This window comes from Homalodisca vitripennis, chromosome 1, assembly GCF_021130785.1.
Source record: "Homalodisca vitripennis isolate AUS2020 chromosome 1, UT_GWSS_2.1, whole genome shotgun sequence".
NCBI classification, from domain to species: domain Eukaryota; kingdom Metazoa; phylum Arthropoda; class Insecta; order Hemiptera; family Cicadellidae; genus Homalodisca; species Homalodisca vitripennis.
Window position 1 is genome coordinate 140,160,412 of NC_060207.1, and position 22,451 is coordinate 140,182,862.

At 36.4% G+C, this 22,451-nt stretch overlaps 1 protein-coding gene across 4 annotated transcripts in view; it reads left to right on the forward strand.

Moving 5' to 3' along the window:
- LOC124372192 (beta-mannosidase-like) overlaps window positions 1-18,198 on the forward strand; it is a 49,457-nt gene extending 31,259 nt beyond the window's left edge. For all 4 annotated transcript variants that reach the window (XM_046830562.1, XM_046830568.1, XM_046830570.1 and 1 more), the window contains exons 13-15: window positions 184-398; window positions 11,763-11,975; window positions 17,885-18,198. In XM_046830562.1, the coding sequence (XP_046686518.1) occupies window positions 184-398; window positions 11,763-11,975; window positions 17,885-18,127 (671 nt within the window). In that variant the 3' untranslated portion in view covers window positions 18,128-18,198. The remainder of the gene's footprint in view (window positions 1-183; window positions 399-11,762; window positions 11,976-17,884) is intronic.
- The last annotated feature ends 4,253 nt before the right edge of the window (window positions 18,199-22,451 follow it).

The following is a 22,451-nucleotide window of genomic DNA, read 5'->3' on the forward strand; positions in this document are numbered from 1 at the left end:
CTGGTTGACTGGCTTATGCCTTTCTGTAAAATACCTTGTGACTAATAAAAAAATCTATAATATAATTTTAAGTATTATAGATTTAAATAGATAAATTATAGATTTAGGATATAAGTATAATTTATTTGTATGCATACATATATTTATTTGTTTAATAAATAATTACATATTGGACTGTTCTAGAACTAAGCGGGAAATGGAAGATGCTACACTATTTTGCAGTTAATTTTTTTGCACCAATTTTGGTATCTCCCAGTGTAGACATTACGAAGCAACTTAGAGTTCATGTAATCTCAGATCTCAACTTGAACACATCAATGAATGCAGAAGTTCAATTGAATGTGTATAACTGGCATTCATTTACTCCTGTTCTTACAGAGACATATCCAATTACCATGGTAAGTCAATAAACTGTAACATAATTATTTAAGAGCTGTTCTAAATTGTAGCACGTTTTTTGAACATGTTTACATTGGTTGAAAGTTTTATCTGAAAATTATACCTAAAAAAGGACGGTTTTATTTGTTGAAATGATAATTTGAGTCTAACATTAATTTCAAATTGTTAATAGGATATGTCATCTAGCAAGTTATAGGGGGGGGGGAAGGCTAGGACTGATAGCATGGTGATGACCTCAGCTCGTCATAGCAAATTGCTTTAATATTTTTTTACTATACAAGTATATTTATCAGACAACTTAGTATATAAATACAATCTTATATTTAGTTGTACATGTTTAAACTTCCATAAAACTCCAAACAGATGGCTGTTTAAGTTGAACAAGCACTTTTTTTTGTTCTCTTAGGACAAAAAGCTTATAAATTGCACTTAGTCCTATAAGAACCTTAGCGCTGCTTCCAGAGTGACAGGATATTCAGAATGGGTAAGGTTAGGGGGTAGGGGCTGCCTCCAATCAAGATCCATAAGGAAGGATTAGGGCACTAATCTCAAAGTCATGTCGCCCCCCCCCCCCCCCCCCCCGGAAGAAGGGGAGGCCAGCTCTGAACCGGCCTCTCCAGTCGAAGTAGGCGGTGGGTGGCACATCCTTGTTGAGGTTAGCAAAAACCTCTGATAATTAGGGAAAAAACCTCACAAAACTCCAACTCCAATCTCCCGCAGTAGAATAGAATTACCCTTGCTCTCCAGAATCTTCAAATTTGTGGTTAGTGATGTGCCACTCCTGGACATCCATAAGGTTGCCCAGATTTAAGTGAAACATCAGTTTTTGCTGTGCTTAGTGGTAGGTTCAACTAGAAGGTATAAACCTGAACAAGCACTTAGTTGAGTTTACAATATTATCCATTCGGTAGCATTAGTATTATTTGTTTTTTACAGAAGTTAGGATTTTTCACTATCCTTTATACTGTAAGTAGATTACAAGCGTCTGATGGAAACACTTTTTGATTGAATTAGGCTTCTCAAGCCTATGTATGTATATACAGTATTTTCTTCATCAAGACAACAAGAAAATCAACTTTGGCAACATAAAAAACATTAGACCATAAATAAATTAAAACAGCTTTGACTATCGTAGGCTTCTCAGTCCTAATCAGGGCAACAAGTACTCAACTATGGTACTGAAAATATCTTAGACCCAAAGTAGATTACAAGCAGTGGTGTAGTGGGGCCGGAGCGGTGCTCCGGCACAGCTTTAAGAAGCGGAGCGTCGCTCCGGCATAGCATCTAGAGCCGGAGCTGTGAACTGGAGCGCCATCCGCCTGTAAAAAGTGGTAGGCGGGTGATGAGTCGCTGGATAATAAAAAGGCCAGAACAAACCCACATCACTTATATGTCCGTTGAGTGGTATCAAGGTAATTGTAGGCGCTGTGCAATAGACAACTCTTGTAACTCGCAACTAGCGCCTTCATAAAAATCAGGATGCTCTCTCACTCTCCCTCTCCCCCTCCCATGACAGGTGTGCCATAACACCCCGCCCGTCCATCTCCTACTAACTGCAGAAAGTGTATACTTACACAGACGGTCGAGACTTGTTATTCGCGTTCCCGGTCTCTATGTTGTTGTGAGTGCTTGTATTAAACTGTTAGCGTCGAAAGTCTTAGTAGAAGTGGTTGAGTTCAAACAGCGTACCGTATATACTGTTAGTTTTGTTTGAGTTGAGTCCTCTATAATACATTTGTGAAAGCCTATTACTAATTTTTTAATTATTAGTTTGTGAATTTTGTGAAGTGATGGAACCAAAACCTAAACAAGAATATATAACGTCATTTTTTAGTGCCCCTAGTATGACTGACTCAAATCCAGTTCCTGGAACATCAAATCCAAAAGATAAAATTAAAATAAGTAACCTCGCTGAGCCTGAGCCTAATGAAAAGGAAGTTCGAGCAGATGACCCCCCCCCCCCCACAGAACACAGTGGCCTGATATTTGGACAGAAGATATGTGGGAGAGAAAGAAGGCGGCTTTTCCTTGGATAGACTCAAAGGAAGGTAAATTAGGCTGTAAAATTTGTTTTGAAGTCGGTAATTTGGGAGCTTACAAAAAAGAACATGTTTCGCTTTCTTATGAGTGGCGTTCGTACAAAGTTTGTTTTTATGGCTCAAATAGAACAAATCAACTCAAATCTTTGAGGAAAAAGATTATTGGACATAAACAGTCGAAAGCTCACCAAATCGCTCAAACAATTATTGACAAATCAAACAAACATTCGACGCCACAAGTAATTGATCAAATGAATCAAGCTCAGCTCGATTCAACTAAGGCTGTGTTTAGATCGGCATATTTTATTGCTCAAAACAACCGTCCGTACAGCGACCATTTCGGATTGCTTGAGCTACAAAAACTAAATGGGATAGATGTTGGCGTAGGCCTTCAATCAAGGTATAGCGCGATCGAAATAATAGATCATATTTCAAATCAAATGAAAATGCACATTTTGAATCAAGTAAAGGAAATTTCTGGAAAACTGTCAATAATCATTGATGAATCCACAAGCATTAGTTCTAAATCCGTCCTCATGTATATTTAAAATGTGAATTTAGCAAGGATAAACCACCAAGTACTTTATTTTTGGACTTAGTCGAGCTTTCTGATCAAAAAGCTGAGACAGTTTTTAACAGTGTTCACCAATGCCTTGTAGGATATGGTTTTAATGGCGAGTACTTAAAACAAAACTTGGTTTCCTTTACAAGCGACGGGGCGAACGCCATGTTGGGAAAGCACTCAGGTGTAGCAAGGAGATTTTTATTTGTTGACCCTAATGTTATCATATTGCACTGTACGAATCACAGACTGGAACTGGCTATTGGGGATGCTGTAAGTGAAATAGCCGGGGTTAACCATTTCCAGTCATTCATGGATAAACTTTATTCATTGTACAGCACATCTCCAAAGAATCAGCGAGAGTTAAAAGAATGTGCACCGGAGCTCGATATTCATATGAATAAAATCGGCAGAACTTTATGCACGAGGTGGGTAGCAAGCAGTTTTCATACTGTTTCAGCCGTGTGGATTGTTTATCAAGCCTTAGCCAGCCACTTCTCCAAAGCAATGGATGATCCTGAGAGAACATCCTCTGATAGATGCAAATATAATGGTTTATTGAAGAAGCTGACTTCCCATAAGTTTTTGTTAAACTTAGCATTTATGTATGACATTCTTGCTGAATTTTTTTGTTGTCTGAAAGTCTGGAACACAGAAGCACGTCCCCTGTATTTGCAGACAGACTGATTCATAGATCAACCAGATATCTGGAATCTTTGAAAGAAAAACCTGGGACAAGAGTTCTGGAGGTACAAGTCGCCATGAGGGAAGGCTGTTCACTTCTGTAAAGTTAAATGAAAACCCTAAAATCGTTAATTTAATGGTGAGCAGTTGATTTCTAGTGTAATCAGCAACTTAAAGAAGAGAATGTTTACCGCTAGCTTAGGCGAAGAAATTGTCAAGAACGAGGAGTTTGTAGAGCAACTAAAAGTTTTGGAACCCGAATACTGGCCTACTGATATATTCAACCTGGGTTTGGCCAAACTCAAGTGGAGCAGCTATGCAAACCCTTCAAGTTGAACATCAACAGGGTGTTTTGGCTAAGTATTTAAATAATTTTGAGATAGTAAATTTTACTCCATAAATTTAAGTATTAGGGATAAATAACATTGTAAAAAACTCACCTATACAGCTCACTCAATCACATGTTTTGTGACTGTTGGATTAACTGTGGTTTATTATTTAAAAAGCTTAGGGTTGTGAAAATCACTGCAAGTAGTCAAGATTTTATTAAAAACTAACACTCCTTCCAGTGTCTTCAATAAGGGAATAGTAATATTAACAATCTCTTAGCTTTATTTTTGACAAGAAGTTATAACCTGCATTTGATAACTGTGGTAGTTTCCTGTCTGAGACTATTCCATCCCCAACCACAGCACAACCGAACTTTGACATTGACAATTGATAAAGCTTTGACTATTATCTTGATTGTGTTGACCTTGAAACTTGACTGAGGTTGTTTAATGCATCTTGTGTTATCTGATAACGAACAAGTTTGATTACTTGCAATCCTTAACTATTATTCCTAACTAACTTAATATTTATTCCCAAGTATTTCTTTTCTGACAGAAATATTATGCAAATAATATATCAATAACTCTACAATATCTTCAACAACTTGACATCCTTCAAAACCATAGCACCAGACTACTACCACTCTAAGCTAAAGAGCAAACACTCAATGGTGCCTGCATCTCAGCGACGCAACACGATTACAACAGTGTACTGCTTGAATCACATCCAAGAATCCGAAGGCAACTGGCTCAGTAAATTTTTAGTTTAGGAAGTGGACTGTATTATTTACCAAGAGGACTGAGCCAATCTAATATCAACCACATCTGTCAGTGCCTGCTGATTTAAGAATGCAACCAGACAACAACAGTGTATTGCAATAGGATTCTGTCAAAACTGAAGGCTGTAAAAACTGTCCCACTTCAGTTTTGAGCCTATTAGATATGGCTTGCAATAAACAACAATTCTCAGAGGGGGACATAGTTTTCGCTAAACTAAAAGGAATACGTCACTGGCCTGCCACAATAACAGAAATAGTAAAACATGAAAACAAAGCTTCAACATTTTCTGTAACATTTTCTGTCACATTTTTTGGCGACAGTACAACAGCCACAGTGAAAGAGTCCTGTCTATCTTTATATTCTACAAACGTTCATATCCACGGTATACCACAAACAGAAAATTTCAAAAATGGAAAATTTAACAAAGCCCTAGCTGAAGCAGAAGTGGCATATAAAGCTAGCTCTTCCAAAAGCCCAGATGTCTTGTATACCTCATTAGATGAACTCGAACGTAGTCTGAATGAGAGTAACGTTCTACACAATCTAGAAGATAATGAAGAAAAATTAAAAATGGCCGCAAAGATAGGAGCAGCTCTTCTAGAAGAAAATAACTTCCTGAAGGAGAAAAATATTAGACTAGAAGCTACAATAGTAACTCTGGAAGAAAAGATTGAGAAGATGGAAAGTGAAGAAAATAAGTTCATCAATAAAATAGAAAGGCTACTACAGAATATTTCTGAAACGCAAGTCCAATTGGAAAAAGAAAAGAAACTTCGCTTAGACACACAAGCCTTTTTTGAAGAGCACGACAATAAACAAGGACAATTTATTGATGACTATGTAAAGGCAATTAGTAACTTAAAGAATACAATTAGAAATCTTGAAAAGAACATTACCTCAAATCGAGATACAAGAAATCAAAAAATTGGAGTAAGTAAAAATGTGGAAACGCAAACTTTAAGTGCTGACCTACACACCAAGGTGATAGAATTTACTTCTCCAGAAGCGCAAACTACTGGTACAGACTTGCACAAGCAAAGCAATCTTGCTCTTGTACTATACCAACTCACTCAGCTAACTACCTGTCAAGACCAAGTGGAACATCAGTTACAGTGATGCTACACCAACAAATGCAAAATCAAAATAAGCCGGAACCAAACACATCTGTGAAAGTAACACAAAACACACCTATTATTAGGAAAGGGTCTCTTTCAAAAATAACTAGTTTAGCACCAAGTAAAATAAGACCAGTTCAGCGCCAAAACCAGTTCAGCATTTCTCTCCAGGTAGCAAAAAACAAAAAACATGTAAAAGAAAAAAGCAATACTGTCACAAATGCAATGCATTACAATACACACTCAAACTATGAGGAAGTCACGGCTACTAGACCACCAAGAAACAACACTCTGACAGTGCACAAAGTTAAAGACAGGAAGCCACCAATGACTGCTACTAAACTGGAAAAAGAAGAAACATATGAAGACTTTCTGAACAAATATATAGATAGCCTAGGGACAATATCCCCTGCCTGTAAACAAGTTGAACATGTTTTGTTAAAAACTGCAGGGCAGGACTCTCCACACAATCTTAACATAGATATCTCGCACACAGCATCCAAAGAATCAGACCATACCTCACTATTAAATGATTCTCATTTTTTAGGTACAATCCACAAGAGAGAAAAATACAAACCGATCACAAACAAGCCAAACACCAGAGCCTTTTGGAACACAGCACAAAAACAAACCAAACCACCTCAATCACTATCCTACACCAAAATGTTAGAGGACTAAAAAATAAGGTGGAAAGAATAAATCACCTTTTGAACGACTTACATCCAACACTCGTAGTCCTAACAGAGCACGGTCTCAGCCAAGATAGATTGTCACTTACCAACATCATTGGGTACAATCTTGTAACAGAATATAGCAGAGAAGACCACAGATTGGGGGGAGTTGCTATCTATATCCGTGAAACATCAATTATAGAGGTAGAAGCCATTGACATAGCAGACAAATGTCTAGAACTAACTTTTGAAGCTGCATTAGCAAAATGTAACATCAAGAACAAGTCCTTCTACTTACTAGGTGTATATCGTTCACCAGCTGGACAAACGAAGTTAGGCGTTGACTTTCTATCAAATATACTTACCTCAATCCAACCTGAAACCAAACCCTTTGTTTTAATAGGAGACATAAATATGGATCGCCTAACAGTAAATTCAGACAGCACACTTCTAGGAAACGAACTGCTGACCTTCGGTATTAGACGGCTACCCCTTCCAGCTACAAGAATAACCAACCTATCAACAACCTCCATCGATTGTATTTGTACAAACATCTCACAAGACACTGTTGACTTTACAATTTTTCAAGCTGGTATTTCAGACCATACTGGTCAAATCTGCTTTCTGAAAGTGGAATTCGAACAACCTTCCAAGAAACCTGCTTGTGAAAAGAGAAATTTTTCTACTCAGAACCTCAACTGTCTGAGAAGTGAATTTGCAGAAGAAAACTGGGAAAGTGTGTTTGAAACTCATGACACAGAGAAGGCCTATGAGTGCTTTCAACAAATTGTAAGGTACACATTAGATAAAGTATGCCCCAAAAAACAGGTTAGAATAAAAACAAGAAATAAACTGAGAGTCCACTACGACGAAGAGACAGCTATGCTCAAAGAAGAATTTTTAACCACTCTACGCAGGTACAAACTTACTGGAAGTGAAAACGACAGAATACTTATGATAACAAAAAAGATAGCTTATGATTTAAAGCTAAGAAATCTTAAGCAAAATGTCACTGCTGAATATATCTCTAACTCAGACAACAAACCCAAAGCCTTGTGGAACATTATAAATTCAGAAAAGCAGTCTAAACAAAAAGAAGAACCCAAACTCATGCTTGAAGTAGAAGGGAATATGCTAAGTAATCCTTCCCAAATAGCTAACTTCTTCAACCACCATTTTTCAACAATAGCAGATTCTACACTAAAAGAAAATAGAAAAAAACTGGATAACATAACCATAACCAAACCACTCACCTTTCCAGACTTTAACGAACAGCTATTGAATCTTACACCAACAACCATAAAAGAAGTCCTATCAGTGATATCCTCCCTCAAATCTAAGCTTTCTTGTGGACTGGATGAAGTCCCTTCAAAAGTTGTAAAGCACTGTGCTAAACAATTTGCACCACCATTGGTAAACATTATAAATAAATCCTTCAAATCTGGTCATTTTCCATCTTCTTTGAAAATTGCCAAAATATATCCGAAGCATAAAAAAGGTCCAGTTACAAAAGTAGAAAACTATCGCCCGATTTCATTGATATCAACCTTTTCAAAAATAGCAGAAAAAATAGCACTATCACGTATTTCAAAACACCTTGAACAAAACAGCCTGATATCAAATAACCAGCACGGTTTTCTTAAAGGAAGGTCAACAACCACAGCTCTCACAAGTCTGATTGAACAAATAACTGATCACCTGGAAGATAGGAAGCTTGTATCGGCCGTTTTGCTGGATTATATTAAAGCATTCGATTGTCTTGACCATGATCTCATTTTGAGAAAACTACCAACTTTGGGGATAAAAGTTTTATCAAAAGATTGGCTGGGCAGCTATTTAACTGGTAGAAGGCAAATTGTTGAAATTCAACAAATTGCAAACAAGAAAAAATGTGTGTATAGATCTACACAACTTCCAGTAAGTAGAGGAGTACCCCAAGGGTCAGTCCTGGGTCCTTTTCTATATATACTCTTTACCAATGACTTTTCTAATTACATTAATGACCCCAGGGTTCAACCCATTTTATATGCAGATGACACAACTCTACTTTTTACAAATGACACACCTCTCGGACTACACATAGACATTTTAACATCAACTGACAATGCAATGCAATACTGTCTTCAAAACGATCTCGCAATAAATCCGTCTAAAACCACTCAGATCAACTTCAGCAGAAGACATGAGCAAATCCCGGAAACTCCCAATATTATAGTTGACAATACAACAAAGCTACTGGGTTGTAACTATAGATAGTGCTCTTTCATGGAATGACCACATACACAACCTCACCAAAAAACTTTCATCAGGCATCTACGTGGTAAGAAGAATAAAGTGGATTGCAAGCACAGATGCAGCCAAAGCAGCTTATTATGCTCTTGTCGAATCCCATATCAGATATGGAATACTATCTTGGGGAGGAACATCTGAGTGCAACATGAATAAAGTTTTAGTCCTTCAGAAAAAAGCAGTCAGAGCACTTGCAAACCTGAATCATACGGACAGCTGCAGAGATGCCTTCAAGTCACTGAAGCTCCTAGCCGTAACAGCACTTTATCTTCTTGCAGCAGTCATTTACACCGACCAGATGGACTTTCCCAGGAATGAAGACATTCATCCATACAATACACGAGGAGCATTAAACTACCCTCTTCCTACCCATTGGACAACACATTTTAGCAAAAAACCATCCTACCTGGGCCGTAAAGTTCTAAACTCACTTCCACAAAACCTCAAAAACTTCAGAGGAAATGAACTGAAGAGACGTCTCCAGGACTGGCTAGTGGAACGACCTGTCTACACTATCAACGAATTCTACAATATTGTAAAGCAAGAGACATAAAATATCATTTCATTTCTGTTGACGCCATTGTATTTCTTGAAGAAACTACAAATAAAGATTCTTGTCTATTGTCTATAACAGAGCTGTGACTGCTTACAGGGATTACTTAGACAACAGCAGGCGGGTACCTGATGGACTGCAAGAGCTTATAAACTGCACTAAAATAATTCCCTGTAGTTCCGCTAACTGTGAAAGAGAGTGCAGCAGTATGAATAACATCCTCACACCATTAAGGAACTCATTGACAGTAAGTTATGTCTCAGCCCTACTGTTTTTAAAACTCCAAGGTCCCTCGCTCCGCAGATGGAGGCCTGACCCCTATGTCATGACATGGCTAAGAAGACATCGTTCAGCAGCCGACACCCAAACAAGAATAGCAGAACCTCCAAAGAAAGGAAATGGGAATGGAAAAGGAGAGGAATTTTGGGACATACTTTAGAGGTTATCGCACAATATTCATGTTCGCGTTACCGTTGAAAATATGTAAAAATATTACTTTTACAATATTTAATAGTTTTTACAATGCATTTTTACGGTATTCTTTTTCAGGCTACAATAATGTATTAGCACGACAGCACAGTAATTTTTCAAAGGTATGTCTAAAATCATAGCTTATCTGTTTGTCATTACAAATTTTGTTAGGCTAGTTTATGAAATAAAATGTCCTTTATTAATAATCAAAAAGATTTGTATTGCTATACCCAGCAACTCGCCGCTCCCATGGTGTAAGTATAATATATTTACAGTTTTCACCATGAAATAACTACTGGTATAAAGTATATTTAATAATGAACCAGAATATATAACATGTATAACAATCGCTCTAGTTTAAGTGGGTAAAACGACATTTTAAGTGGAAGTCTGCAAATGTAACGCCGCCGTCAGAACGCCAAACTGACGACACGTGCCCAACCTTTGCGAGGGGGGCGGAGGGAATCTGCTCGGTAGCACACCTATTATACTTACACCATGGTCGCTCCGGCACAGCTAAATTCGGCACTACACTACTGATTACAAGGGCCAGTAGTATATGATTTTAGACCAATGTAGGCTTATAAGACGTTCATATAGTGTATATTTCCTTGATCAGAGCAACAAGGCCAACTCAGTTGTGGTGACATAATTTATAATTCATTCTAATCAGAAGTGCTCTTATACGTCTAAAACCTGAAATAAGAGACAGTTGCAATTTATCTCAATATCTGCTTATCTTAACCATGAACACTGAATTATACATTATGTGCTATATATACCTGATATAAGGCTACTTTTGTTTGACAATTATTACTTTTGTTAGGGTTCCATTAATTTGCATCAGAAGTGCTTTCTCTAAGAAGGCTACAGACGTCCACTTTAGTATTCCTCCACATGGGTCTAAAATAGTTCGTGTTAATCGAAATCATTGTATTTGTTCAGTCAAATAATATGGAATATTGCAGAGAAATTTAATTTATTTATTTGGTTTTTTTACTGTTTCACTCTCCAACTTAAGAGTTCCAAAACACTGTTCTTTAAACTTAAAAATCAAATATTTCTGTAATGGATGGAGAGATTGGAATCTTTCATTTATTATCATTTATTTCAGGAGTGTTTGGATGACATTTAAAAAATACATGCATATCATATCCCATATTCAGCAGGATATTGCATATAAAGCCAAGGGTAACTGCGAGTGTATTTTAATTACTGTTTCTGTTGTTTTCCTCTCAGTGCACTGTCAATATGTTCAGAGTGGTAACAAATTTTAGCATTGGATGCCATGTCTTCTCATCCTAATATTACACAATTCAAGATATTAGTATTAACTATATGGTGATATTATTCTCATCATAATTCATGAAATTAGTATCAACTATATGGTGTCAGTCGTGCATCTTGTCAAATACATAATAAACCCTTATGGTTTTACTGCTGCCAAAACTACTTTATAGTTGCTAGAGCATGTGTGCAATGTCAGTAGGTATTCAACAGAAATAAAATTTAGCACCATACAGATATATTATTATTCAAGAAAAATTACTGTACAACCATAATAATACAAGGTAAGAGTACGCCACACCGTGTGTCGTGTAACAGGCTTCACTGAGGTTCAATACACAATTCCAAGTTTATAAATAATTTTATTATTGAGACCAATAACCTTAAGAATGTCACAGTTTGCAAATGGTCAACTTTGGGTGACATACTGGATAAATGTATGGGTAGTGGGTGCAGTATGTCATATAAAATGCTTCCCATTTTATCGATCCTATTGTTTTTTTCCACACTGAATGTGTTAGTTTATTCATCTCTGTAAAATATGAAGGATATTTTACAGGTTTACTGAATATTGTTTCAACAGATGAAAGCACAAGTGATAGACTTGGGATCTTGGAACAGTGTCGGACTGCTGCATTCTATAGACGACTGCAGGTATGGAGGTCAGCCAGAAGAGAACTGTTTCTTCTACTTTTCCATTCTGGCAAGCGATGGTTTGACCAAGCTAGGACCTGACAACTTTTATTTTCCTGTGCCGTTGCATTCCATTAATGGACCATCTAGACCTAACATTCAGGTTTGTACTTCATGGTACTGATTTTATTACCCACAAAATTAAATATTGCAACTCTTTGAGTACTAGGAGGGTCATTACCTGAACTTTTATAACTCAAATTTTAGTTCATTATTGAAAAACCGTAAGAAATTTGCAACTAAATGCATGTATAGATACTTTATTCTTATATACATTATTGCTAGTTATGTTAGTTTCTGTTATCCTTGTTTTTACTGCTTGTATAAAATTAAGATTGACAACGGAGCAACAAATCAATATCAAGTCAAGTTTTTGGTGGTGTGGTAGAATTTATCAAGCAGTTACTGAAATGTTTACAACTGTTTATGGTGATAATGCTCTGAAGAAAACATCTGTTCAATTTAAGCAATCTAATTAATTCATTCAAGTCAATTTAAGCATTTTAATGTTGACCGACAAGACACCATGGACGGTGCAAGGCCAGAACGATCTTCAACCACCTGCGTTGACAACATTGATCATGTGCGGTCCTTTGTCCTTACTGATCGTCTAAACACTATCCAAATGATAGCTGATGAATTAAATCTAGGAAAGATCCCCTCATGACAAGGAATCCAACAAACTGCCACATTGTTGATTCTGGCAAGGGAAGAAACAAGTTGATAGCAATCCCCGACAAGTTTGGATTTGAACACACAAGAATTCATCGCCTTGAATGCTGACTAGCTATCTGTGAAAATGCTAATTGTCTTACTCCTATACTGCAGACGAAGATTCTCACGAACACACTCCATAATGACTATGCCTGAAAGACTGACCCATAGGGACCACCAGTTCCCTACATTGTCTCACCCTCACAATTCCAGTGCCTGTGACACTTTTTGTTTTAGAGCTGTCTGTAAACCATTCAAGCTCTGTTGGTGAAAGAGGTTTCTTTCCCTCCAACCAAGCTTCCCTAGAAGGTATAACAATCCTGAAAGTTTGTTGAAGGTAAAGTTTTGTGGCATCTGATCAGAAATCATGCAGAGCATTCCCCTGAATCAGGATGCTAATTAATTCTGTAGTGCCCCCTGCTGCAGTCCGAGGCCGACCAAAGTCCCCCTGCTGAAGGCAGTAGGTACTCCTCATGGCCATAGCCCGAATGATGATGTCCAGTGGCGAGGTTGAGATAACAGTCTAGAATTGCACCTGGCACACCCAGTGATAGCAAGGCATGCCATCCTTTGGATATTAGCCAGACCAGCTACCGCCACTTGGCCTCCATTTTTAGCCACCTTAAACATTAGTGCAGGTCTAACCATAGAGACATAAAGCAATATAAAAGCTTCGGCCTCACTGCAAGTAAACCAGCCTCACTCCGTCTCCCCTAGGAGCTTTATATGAACTAATAGAGTTCATATAATCGCTCACTCAATCCTTCCGAAGGTTATTGCACGACATGCCAAACTCCATTGTGAGTGAAAGGCACACCCCACAAGTATCCCTCCACAGCTGAGTGGTTGAGCCTTGTCATAAATCATAGTCTGGATAGTGTGTTGCCATCATAACTTTTACAACTCCCTCCAGTTGTTTTATATATATATATATATATATATATATATATATATATATATATATATATATATATATATATATATACATACCTTCATCATCCCTGAAACCACCAAGCGCAGAGATGGGATTTTTGCTAATAGCTTCTAAAGCTTTCCTCAACCCTGCACTCTGTCAATATCAGTGCAGAATTTCTTCCAACCTAATCTCTTAGGTGTACAGACCTTGCGATTTTACAGTGCAATAGTCTGTTGGTAGGTCTCCCAAGTTTTAGCTCCCCTGACTTTCTTCGTCAAAGAGGCCAGTTCAGAGCTCCACCAGGCTACTTTGGATCTACTGTTAATAACAGGACAACTGAGAACGATGAACACACAATTGCAGAAGTCAGATTTGTCCAACTGTAATGTATTGTGAATACGTTTCCGGTTATTACCATCAGATTCTAGTTGTACCCTTAGGTTTCCTTGTACGACAACCAACCTGTGTTTCTCAGATTTCTATACTGAACTTTTTCAAGTTCCAGGTCTCCGATTTTAGAGCAGATGTGAGCATGATCAGAGAGGAAAGGCTCGTCAGACACATGCCAGTAATGTATCCAATTAACCATATCCTCCGTCATCATAGTCACATCTATCACCTCCTTACGGGTCCGTGTGCGAAACGCAAGGACACGTAACCCACATTTGCAATCACTAGACTACGGGACATTATATACTCCAAAAACGACTTACCTCTGCTTTTTGTGTTGGTCCTGCCCCACACTTCATTGTGTGAATTAGCGTTGCAGCCAATCACTAAGCTGCTCCTCCCAACATGGTCTACCAAGGCAGCCATATCGCTGGAGGGCCCGAAATCCACATAATCATTTGGGAGATATGAAGATGTAATCAACAGGGTTTGTTCAGTCCGAGCCCCAATCAGCCTAACTGTGTGTTGGACGCATTAGTGACAGAAACTAGAAACAACTAATCTTGTTTTCACATAAAGAGTATTGAGTGTTTTTTTAAATATTTCAGTAGTTAAAGTAGCATTAAGGTTTACGTTTTGGGGACTGATATCTGTTGTTCATATACTTATAAACATTTTTCTCTCCAATCTCAGGACTCTGCCCCATACAACCCTTATGTTGATAAAAATTCTCAAAATAAATGTACGAGGTGTGGTTTTTAAGTAACAACCGTTTTTAAATTATGCCACTGCAATGTCCCGCACTGTTTACCTTCATCTGTTAGCAAGCCATAAACGTAATTACAGCAAAAATTGATCAATTTTACGTCTGTTAGTGCATATTTCCCTCGTCAATTGAGAATCCCGCTGACTGAAGTACGTGCTGTTATTTGTTTTCTTGATGCTAAAGGCATGAAAGCAATTGAAATTCGCCAAAAGAATTGTCAAGTGTATGGACAAACATTATGAGTGATGAAATGGTATTCAGATGGGTAAAATATTGAAAAGATGGGCAAATAATGTTCTTGATGAGAAATGCAGTGGACAACCCTCAATCATCACCTACAAATTGGTACAGAAAGTTAATGATAAATCGAATTTCATAATTTCTTCTTTATCAGGAGAGTTTCTTCACGTTTCAAAAAGAGGTCTCTTTGACATTTTCATCGAGAAACATATTTTGCTGTATGACAATGTCCGCCCACATGTGACAAAACGAACTCAAAATATTGCTGGAACGAATTTGATAGTCTTTTTAAAAGCCCCAATTTAGCACTCATTTTTTATAATTTGTTTTTACATCAAAAACAGCATTTTGAAGTTTAGCACTGCACTGACGACAACAGTGTCAAAATGATCGACTAATAATATTAATAATATAAAGTGTATGTAGACTATTAGAATATATAGATGTAATATATTTCCATGTAGGCACGAATAACTTACATAGAGGTTACTGAGGAGGTCCGGTTACAAAAGAGGTTGTGGAAAGAAGCAGGTTTTCCACAGCAGCATAGCAGATTTGTTGTTCACAACTAAAACTAAATTACTAAATTCAAAATTCTACATCAATACCATGCTAATCATGAGTGATATTAGAAAACTTGGTTACAAAGCTTTGTTTAACTTAAATAGTCAAAATTTATGTGTAATAATTTTTACAGCACCTTTGTAAAAGAAATTGACCCTGATCTTGAGAAGCTTGACTGGGGGTTTGTGTAATTTACCTACCACTTATGTAAGATGCACACATTCATGGAATTTAATTATCTCTGTTGATGTGGCAATTAAAGTCAAATCAGTAATTTGGTTGGGAAACCTGAGTATTGATTTATTTTCTGTCACATCAAATGAAAACAATTTTGGCACCATCTCCTGAAAGGTTCTAATTCTGTACAACTAATAAATGAGCCTACTAGAATAATGAAAAACCCAGCCACCAAGGTTCAAACATACCCGACAGCTGCTTGGAGTCCAGTTCAGGCTTTGTCAATGCACAAAATGCAAGTCACGAGTACGAGAATCACAATCACACCAGCACAGACAAATAGTCTCAGGACTTGCATTCTGTGCAGTGACGTCTGGACTGGACTCCAAGCAGCTTTCAGGTGTTTGAACCCTTTCTTTCCCTTCATTTATTCTCTCTGTTCTTTGCTTTTGTGTGTATTAACACCTGCCTCCCCCCCACCTGACAAACAGGATAGATTCCAATCCTTAAAACGTTGTGTTATACCTTTCGTAACATAACAATGGCAAATGTCCAAAATCCTGTTATCCTTTCAAATATGATGTTGGAAATATAATTTATTCAAACCAAAAATGCTCATACACATGCAAACCCTAAAATAAGAGCTAATCGTAGGTTTGATTAACATTTTAAACTCTAAACCATGAACACTGAATATGCCTAATTCCATTTCAAAGTTATATATTTTCTCTTTTTTTCTAAGCTACTTCACTTCACTTGCTCATGTGTGTAATTCCTGTCACCATGTAGGGTGATGGTAGAGCACATGAGCTGACTTACAAGTATCTAGGAAATCTATTATAAAAGTTGTCCTTGATCAAGTGGCCTTTATCTAGAAAATTGTCGATCCGAGTACAATTTTTGCCAAAAGAAAGAGGAAAACCGGCACCACATGCGGCAAACAGACATTATATTCCCCCTCCATTGTTGGCTGGGATCACACGAAAGTAATTATTGAAAAGGGAGTATGGTACTTGTTTTCTAGCCTGCCATAGCACATACTAGTGACGCAAGGCTGGAATTCCAGTCAAGAGCAGTAATGTTAAATTAGTCCTCCTGGCACATATTTGAGTGATATATTTTTCACCACAGACTAGCAGCATAAATATATGTGCCAGTTGGTATCATTAAAATCAACCAGAGATACTGTGTGCCACTTACTTTCATTAACTCTTTATGGTCTGAAACTATGTATACGGTCTGTAGAAATGTGTAACACATTTGTTATGTATTGCTTGGCATCTGCCTGTGTCACTATAAAAACTAGTAATTGCATATATATGTAGGTGTGGTGTGTGCACGCACATGCGTTTGTGTTAGCTGGTCTGTAGTATTAAAAACACTTTAACAAAATTTGAACTTGGTTTTTAATACACCAAGAAGAGTGGAACATGTAGTATGACTGGTACATTGGTAAAGGCTATATTATTTAAAAGAACATTTTATATTTGGTTTTGGTAATTTAATATGGATTTTCAAGAGATGTAGTGTTTTTAAGAGATTCATCAATTATGATAGGGAGATAGTTAACAATTAACATTATTTTTCTCATTCCTTATTTTTAACATTGCTGCAATAGTATAACCAATATCGATGGCAGAAATGATTCAATAGAATAAAGAATTGAGTCATCAAATGAGTCAACTCAGACATGATTAATACTGTTCTGATTAAATGAAGACTCAGCTCACAGTTCACTCCTTAATATAAATTTTAGCACAAGTTAATTACAAATTACAGTTTTAAAAAATATACGAGGATGTATAAAAATGTACAATTAATATATTGTAAATAATATTATAACAATTATATGAGAGTAATAATATTATAGAAAAACAAAAATAATTAACCAACTCTCTTCTTAGTGCTGATGTCTTTGTATACTTTATCTGACATGATAATCAGACAATATGTATGTGTCAGTGTCAACATCAATATGATGTCAGTGTCACTTAGGCCTAAATTGAAACATATATTTCTGCACTGAATCTCCTAAAATCTGAGATGTTGATGTTTCCATGAAATAAAAAAGTTCTACTAAGACATTTAAAAAGGAGAACCTGAATAATCAAAAGCAAATTATAATGTTAATTAATGTTTGTCAATGTGTTTTGATGGTGTTTGTTATTAAAATGTCTAATGAAAACATACATACCTACAATATGTTTTAGTGCACAGTTTTACAAAACCTTTCCACTTATTTCAGGTAGTGGACGTGACACCTGGGAAAGATGATCGAGAAGTGGTAGTTACCCTGAGCTTTGACGCTATTGCTCTGTATGTTTGGCTTGACGCTGTTGGTGTAGCAGGTCATTTCTCCCACAACGGTTTTCTGCAGATCACTAACTGCACACAGCTGACCTTCACTGCTGAGCAGCCAGTTGATGTGCAAGTCTTCAGTTCGTCACTAGTAATCAAATCATTACCACTGCCTTCAGATTCTCTATGAATGAATCAGAAAGCAATGATTTTTTGACAATTGTTATAAAAGTGTTTAAAAATAAACTTCAGTACACTGTTTGTAATGAGTTGTTGTCAGTTCCATCTTCTATTACTTTTTGAATTGCAAAATATACTGAGGTTATCATTGCCCAAAATATTTTCAGCATCCAAACATATTTCAACAGCCTAAAACAAGAATTCAGTCTTGGTAAGGTCGTCTGTTACAACCAAGTATAAAAGAAATTTAAGTATTACAAGTGTTGTCCATTCCACGTAGTAGCAAAACTTAATTATGTTAAAATTTCTAGTGCTTGATAATCTTTTAAGTAGTCCTCAATTTCAGTGATTTTTCATTTTGTATTAGACAATTTTTACCGTCACATAAGTAACTCTTAAATGTCCGATGCCAAAAAAGGATTTACTTAATTAAATACAAAAAGAACAATATAAACCATGCAATAGGCAAACAAACAATGTTACTCAAAATATATTGTCTTACAGATCCTAGTAGAAAACATTTAAAATTGTGAAGGAAACAGGATTTTTCCGGACATTTGCCATCGTTCAGTGAAACAAGAAAACAGTAACACTAACGAAACGTAGTGTTACTGTTTTCTTGTTTCACTGAACGATGGCAAATGTCCGGAAAAATCCTGTTTCCTTCACAATCCTTCCATCGTCAAAAATAACCTTTAAACAAAGAATTTAAAATTGCATAACACAAGTCACTTGAAATGAAGTGAAATATATGTTATTACTAATAAAATTTTTTTACAATTAGCCATGTAATTAGTAATTCCAGAACTTCCCCTATAAATATATGAATACCTACAAATATACACATAAAAAAATTATATATTGTACGAAACGTGATAGATTAAATGGGTAATATGATCCCTAGAGCCTTAACTTATCATACATTAGGCCAAACATAACTGTACAACAGATAATTCCACTATTTTGCCATCTATTTCCAACTGTATATTTTATTCATCTTTTTGTTTACTTTGTTTCTCTGTGTTAAATGGCCATTTCTGTTCTGTCATTGTCATTTCCAGTTAATTCATATCCGTGTAAGGGAGTTAAAAAGTCTTATTTTAGAATGTTTTCGTCTTCATTGCAGTTTTTTCTTTGTTTATCTTGTGCTTTTTTTCATAGTCCAGGGTTTGTCTGACAGTTGTTAAAAATAACTTGTAGCTCTCTTCAGCATCAGGTGCACAGTGCATATTTTCCCAGTTTTCAGCAGAGAATTATTTTTTCAGATGTCAAGGTTTTTTTCTTGAAAAACTTTTAAATATAGCTTCTTTCTTAGAGGAGCTAAGCAACACACAGTGAAAGTGCATGTCTGACCAGTATGATCTGATATCCCTGTCTGGACTACTGTAAAGTCCACCATATCTTCAGATATGTTTGTACATATACAGTCAATAGATGTTCTGGAGTGATAGTAAGTCCTGGTTTCTGGGAGAGAAAGCAGTTTGATTCCAAAAGTTGATAGTTCATCCTCAAAGAAAGTGTTATCTGTGTTCACTGTTAATCTGTATATGTTGATGTCACTCATTAAGATATGGTGGTTAACCTCCGCTTTATGTGTGGTAAGTATGTAGACTAGGATGTCAACAGCTAGTTTGGATTGTCCTCCTGATGGACAATAAATACGAGTACCAAGTACATAAAAAGTTGTACTTTTGATATTAATTTTTGCTAGTGCAGTTTCAGATACCAATTCAATATTTTTGTTAGATATGTGCTTCCTCTTTCAGGTTTGCTTTTTCTTGTGCATCAATTGTAACTCCCCCATTTTGTGATTTTCCCTACTTTGATTTTTCCTTGCTTAATTCATGCTCGGTGAGTAGTATTGTAGGTTTCAAATCGATCATTAGATGGTTATTTTCTCTACTTTTTTGCAAGAGCATTGAAAATTTTGATGGAATATAGTTATGGAAGTTATTTCATCTTGTTTAGTAGGAAGTTATAAAATATTTGGATTTTTTGTAGTTTGATTGTGCCTTGTCTTTTTTAGATGTTGAGTTTCTAAAAGAGGAGCTGTATCAGTATGAAATACTGATCCAAAGAAATGTTAGTAAGTTTTGCTTCAGGTTAATCTTCCTGGGTTGTTAGATGGTCTTCACCTGTGGTTGTGGTTTGGGGAAAAATTTGGGTTGTGATGAAACCACAAACACTTACATTTGTAGTGTAATGTTTTCAACTTTTCCAGAGTAGAGACACTGTGGGTCTGAAATGTATGTGTCAGATAAGTGTTTCCATCTTGGTTCTTTTGTGGTACGGTTTGTGACTCAGCCCTCAAACCGTATGTTTTGCTAGAATGTAGTCCGAGAAACTGTTTATTTGCTTAACGTGTCATTTGCCACTGGTGAAAAATTTTCTGTGCCTTGTAATCACTACACTGCAGTGCTGTTTAGAGTTGTAGAGCTCCTCTTCTGGGATCTTCGATGATCGTATAACCACAGCATAGACAGTTTATTTTCCTTGATACTCATGGATGGATGACACATCATACCCTACTTTTAATAGATCCAGTTTTTGATTGTTTAAATACCAATACTTTGTGTACATTTTTGGCAAACAGGGTGCAACTTTAAACGCTACTCTGTTGGATTCTATTTTCTTGAGTAACAGGATTGGACAGGATTTTCCATAGACTAATCTCAATAGTTCTTTCTGACAGGAAATCGTTTATAAACTCAATAATGTAACCTCCCTGTCTCAGTATATTAAAATATTTCCAATATCTATTTCCAAGCTGTATCGTATGCTTTTAATTTCAAGAATACAGCGGCTAACTGTTTCCTTGGAATTAAAAAGGTTGTCCTTCTCCAGAAACCATATCTCTGTAATTAATCATTCTCTCAAGGGCTTTGGAAAGGCAACTCGTGAGGGAGATGAGCTTCTTGGAGAGGTGGTCCTATCGTGGCACGGTTTATGGTAGGGGATTACATGAGAACGACACCAAGATGTTTGTTTTCTAAAAATATTCTACTATATAATACTAAAAGATTGTGTTTTATATCTTCCACCAGGTTCTGCAACATAGCATGATGTATGTTATCGGAACCTGGTACTGTGTTTGATGTGAATTTAAGGAACGAATGGAGCTCTTAGACAGAGAAGGGAAGATTCAAAGGAGAAACATTATTTACTTCAAATTCAGAGGCTATCTTTCAGTGTGGTTTTAAAGTTTTTAAATTCTTGACTATATGACGAAGTTTTAGAAATCTCCGCGAAGTGCATTACAAATATATTGGCAATTGTTCGAGATCTGTAACTACCTCGCAAACTTGTTTGAGATCTATGATACAGCATGGAGAGGGATGTTACAAACTGATCCCAACTTTATCCAAACGTCTGATACGGGAGTGGTTCTTTGTAGTTGGCTTAAATAGTCCTGCTTGAAAAATGACTGCCTTTGCTCTCAATTCTCGATATCGTTCAAGGTTCACTTCCATTGAAAATGTATAAATATTTTAAAACACTTTGCAAGATCTTTTGGAGCAACGAACACCCCTCAGACCAGGGGTGCGACCAAGAGACCTGTTTCAACATTGGTTTCCTGAGGACTTTGGAATACTCAGATCAGCCACTGATATAAGTGCGGATGTAAACAATGCATTTGCTGACTCTATGTCAGAATTTAGAAAGTTAGTGGTTTGAGAAGTTATGTTATTTTGGAGCTTGCTCCAATCAGCTCTTTTTACTTTCTACCTTAGAAGTCCATTAATTTGGGGAGGTAAGGACTGAAGGGATATGAAAATGGGTACATGATCACTCCCTCGTAGATTGGAAACTACAGACCAATAGACTCAGGTTGCCAAAGCCAGAATGCAGATAGATACATCAATGTTCTGGTACACATATAAGTTCCCGACCCATTTTGAGGACACCAGCCAGCACCTCTCTCAATCCCAAAGTTATATATTTAGTCTTTTTGATATAAATGAAGTTTTTTGTTCATTTTTTAAGAGGCTTAAATATATTTCCTGCAGAAACATTTTAATTCTAAATCTCTAAATAATTTTGTATAAGCACAACACATTTGCTTAAGTTATAAAAACTAGCTTTTTTAAATAAATATTTTAAATACATGTTTCATGTTCTACACTTGTAACCAACAATAAGGTAAAACTTTTATAATATTAAACTTATTTTCTTTCCAATTCTCAGATAAAACATTATAGTCACTGAACATTTACAAATGAATATCATGATCGGAAACGTTCAAAATATATCATGTAATTTTATTTTTAAATGATCTGGTACTTTTGAGGATTACACTGGTAACTTGTCATTGGCCAATCTTCTTTATAGTGTAT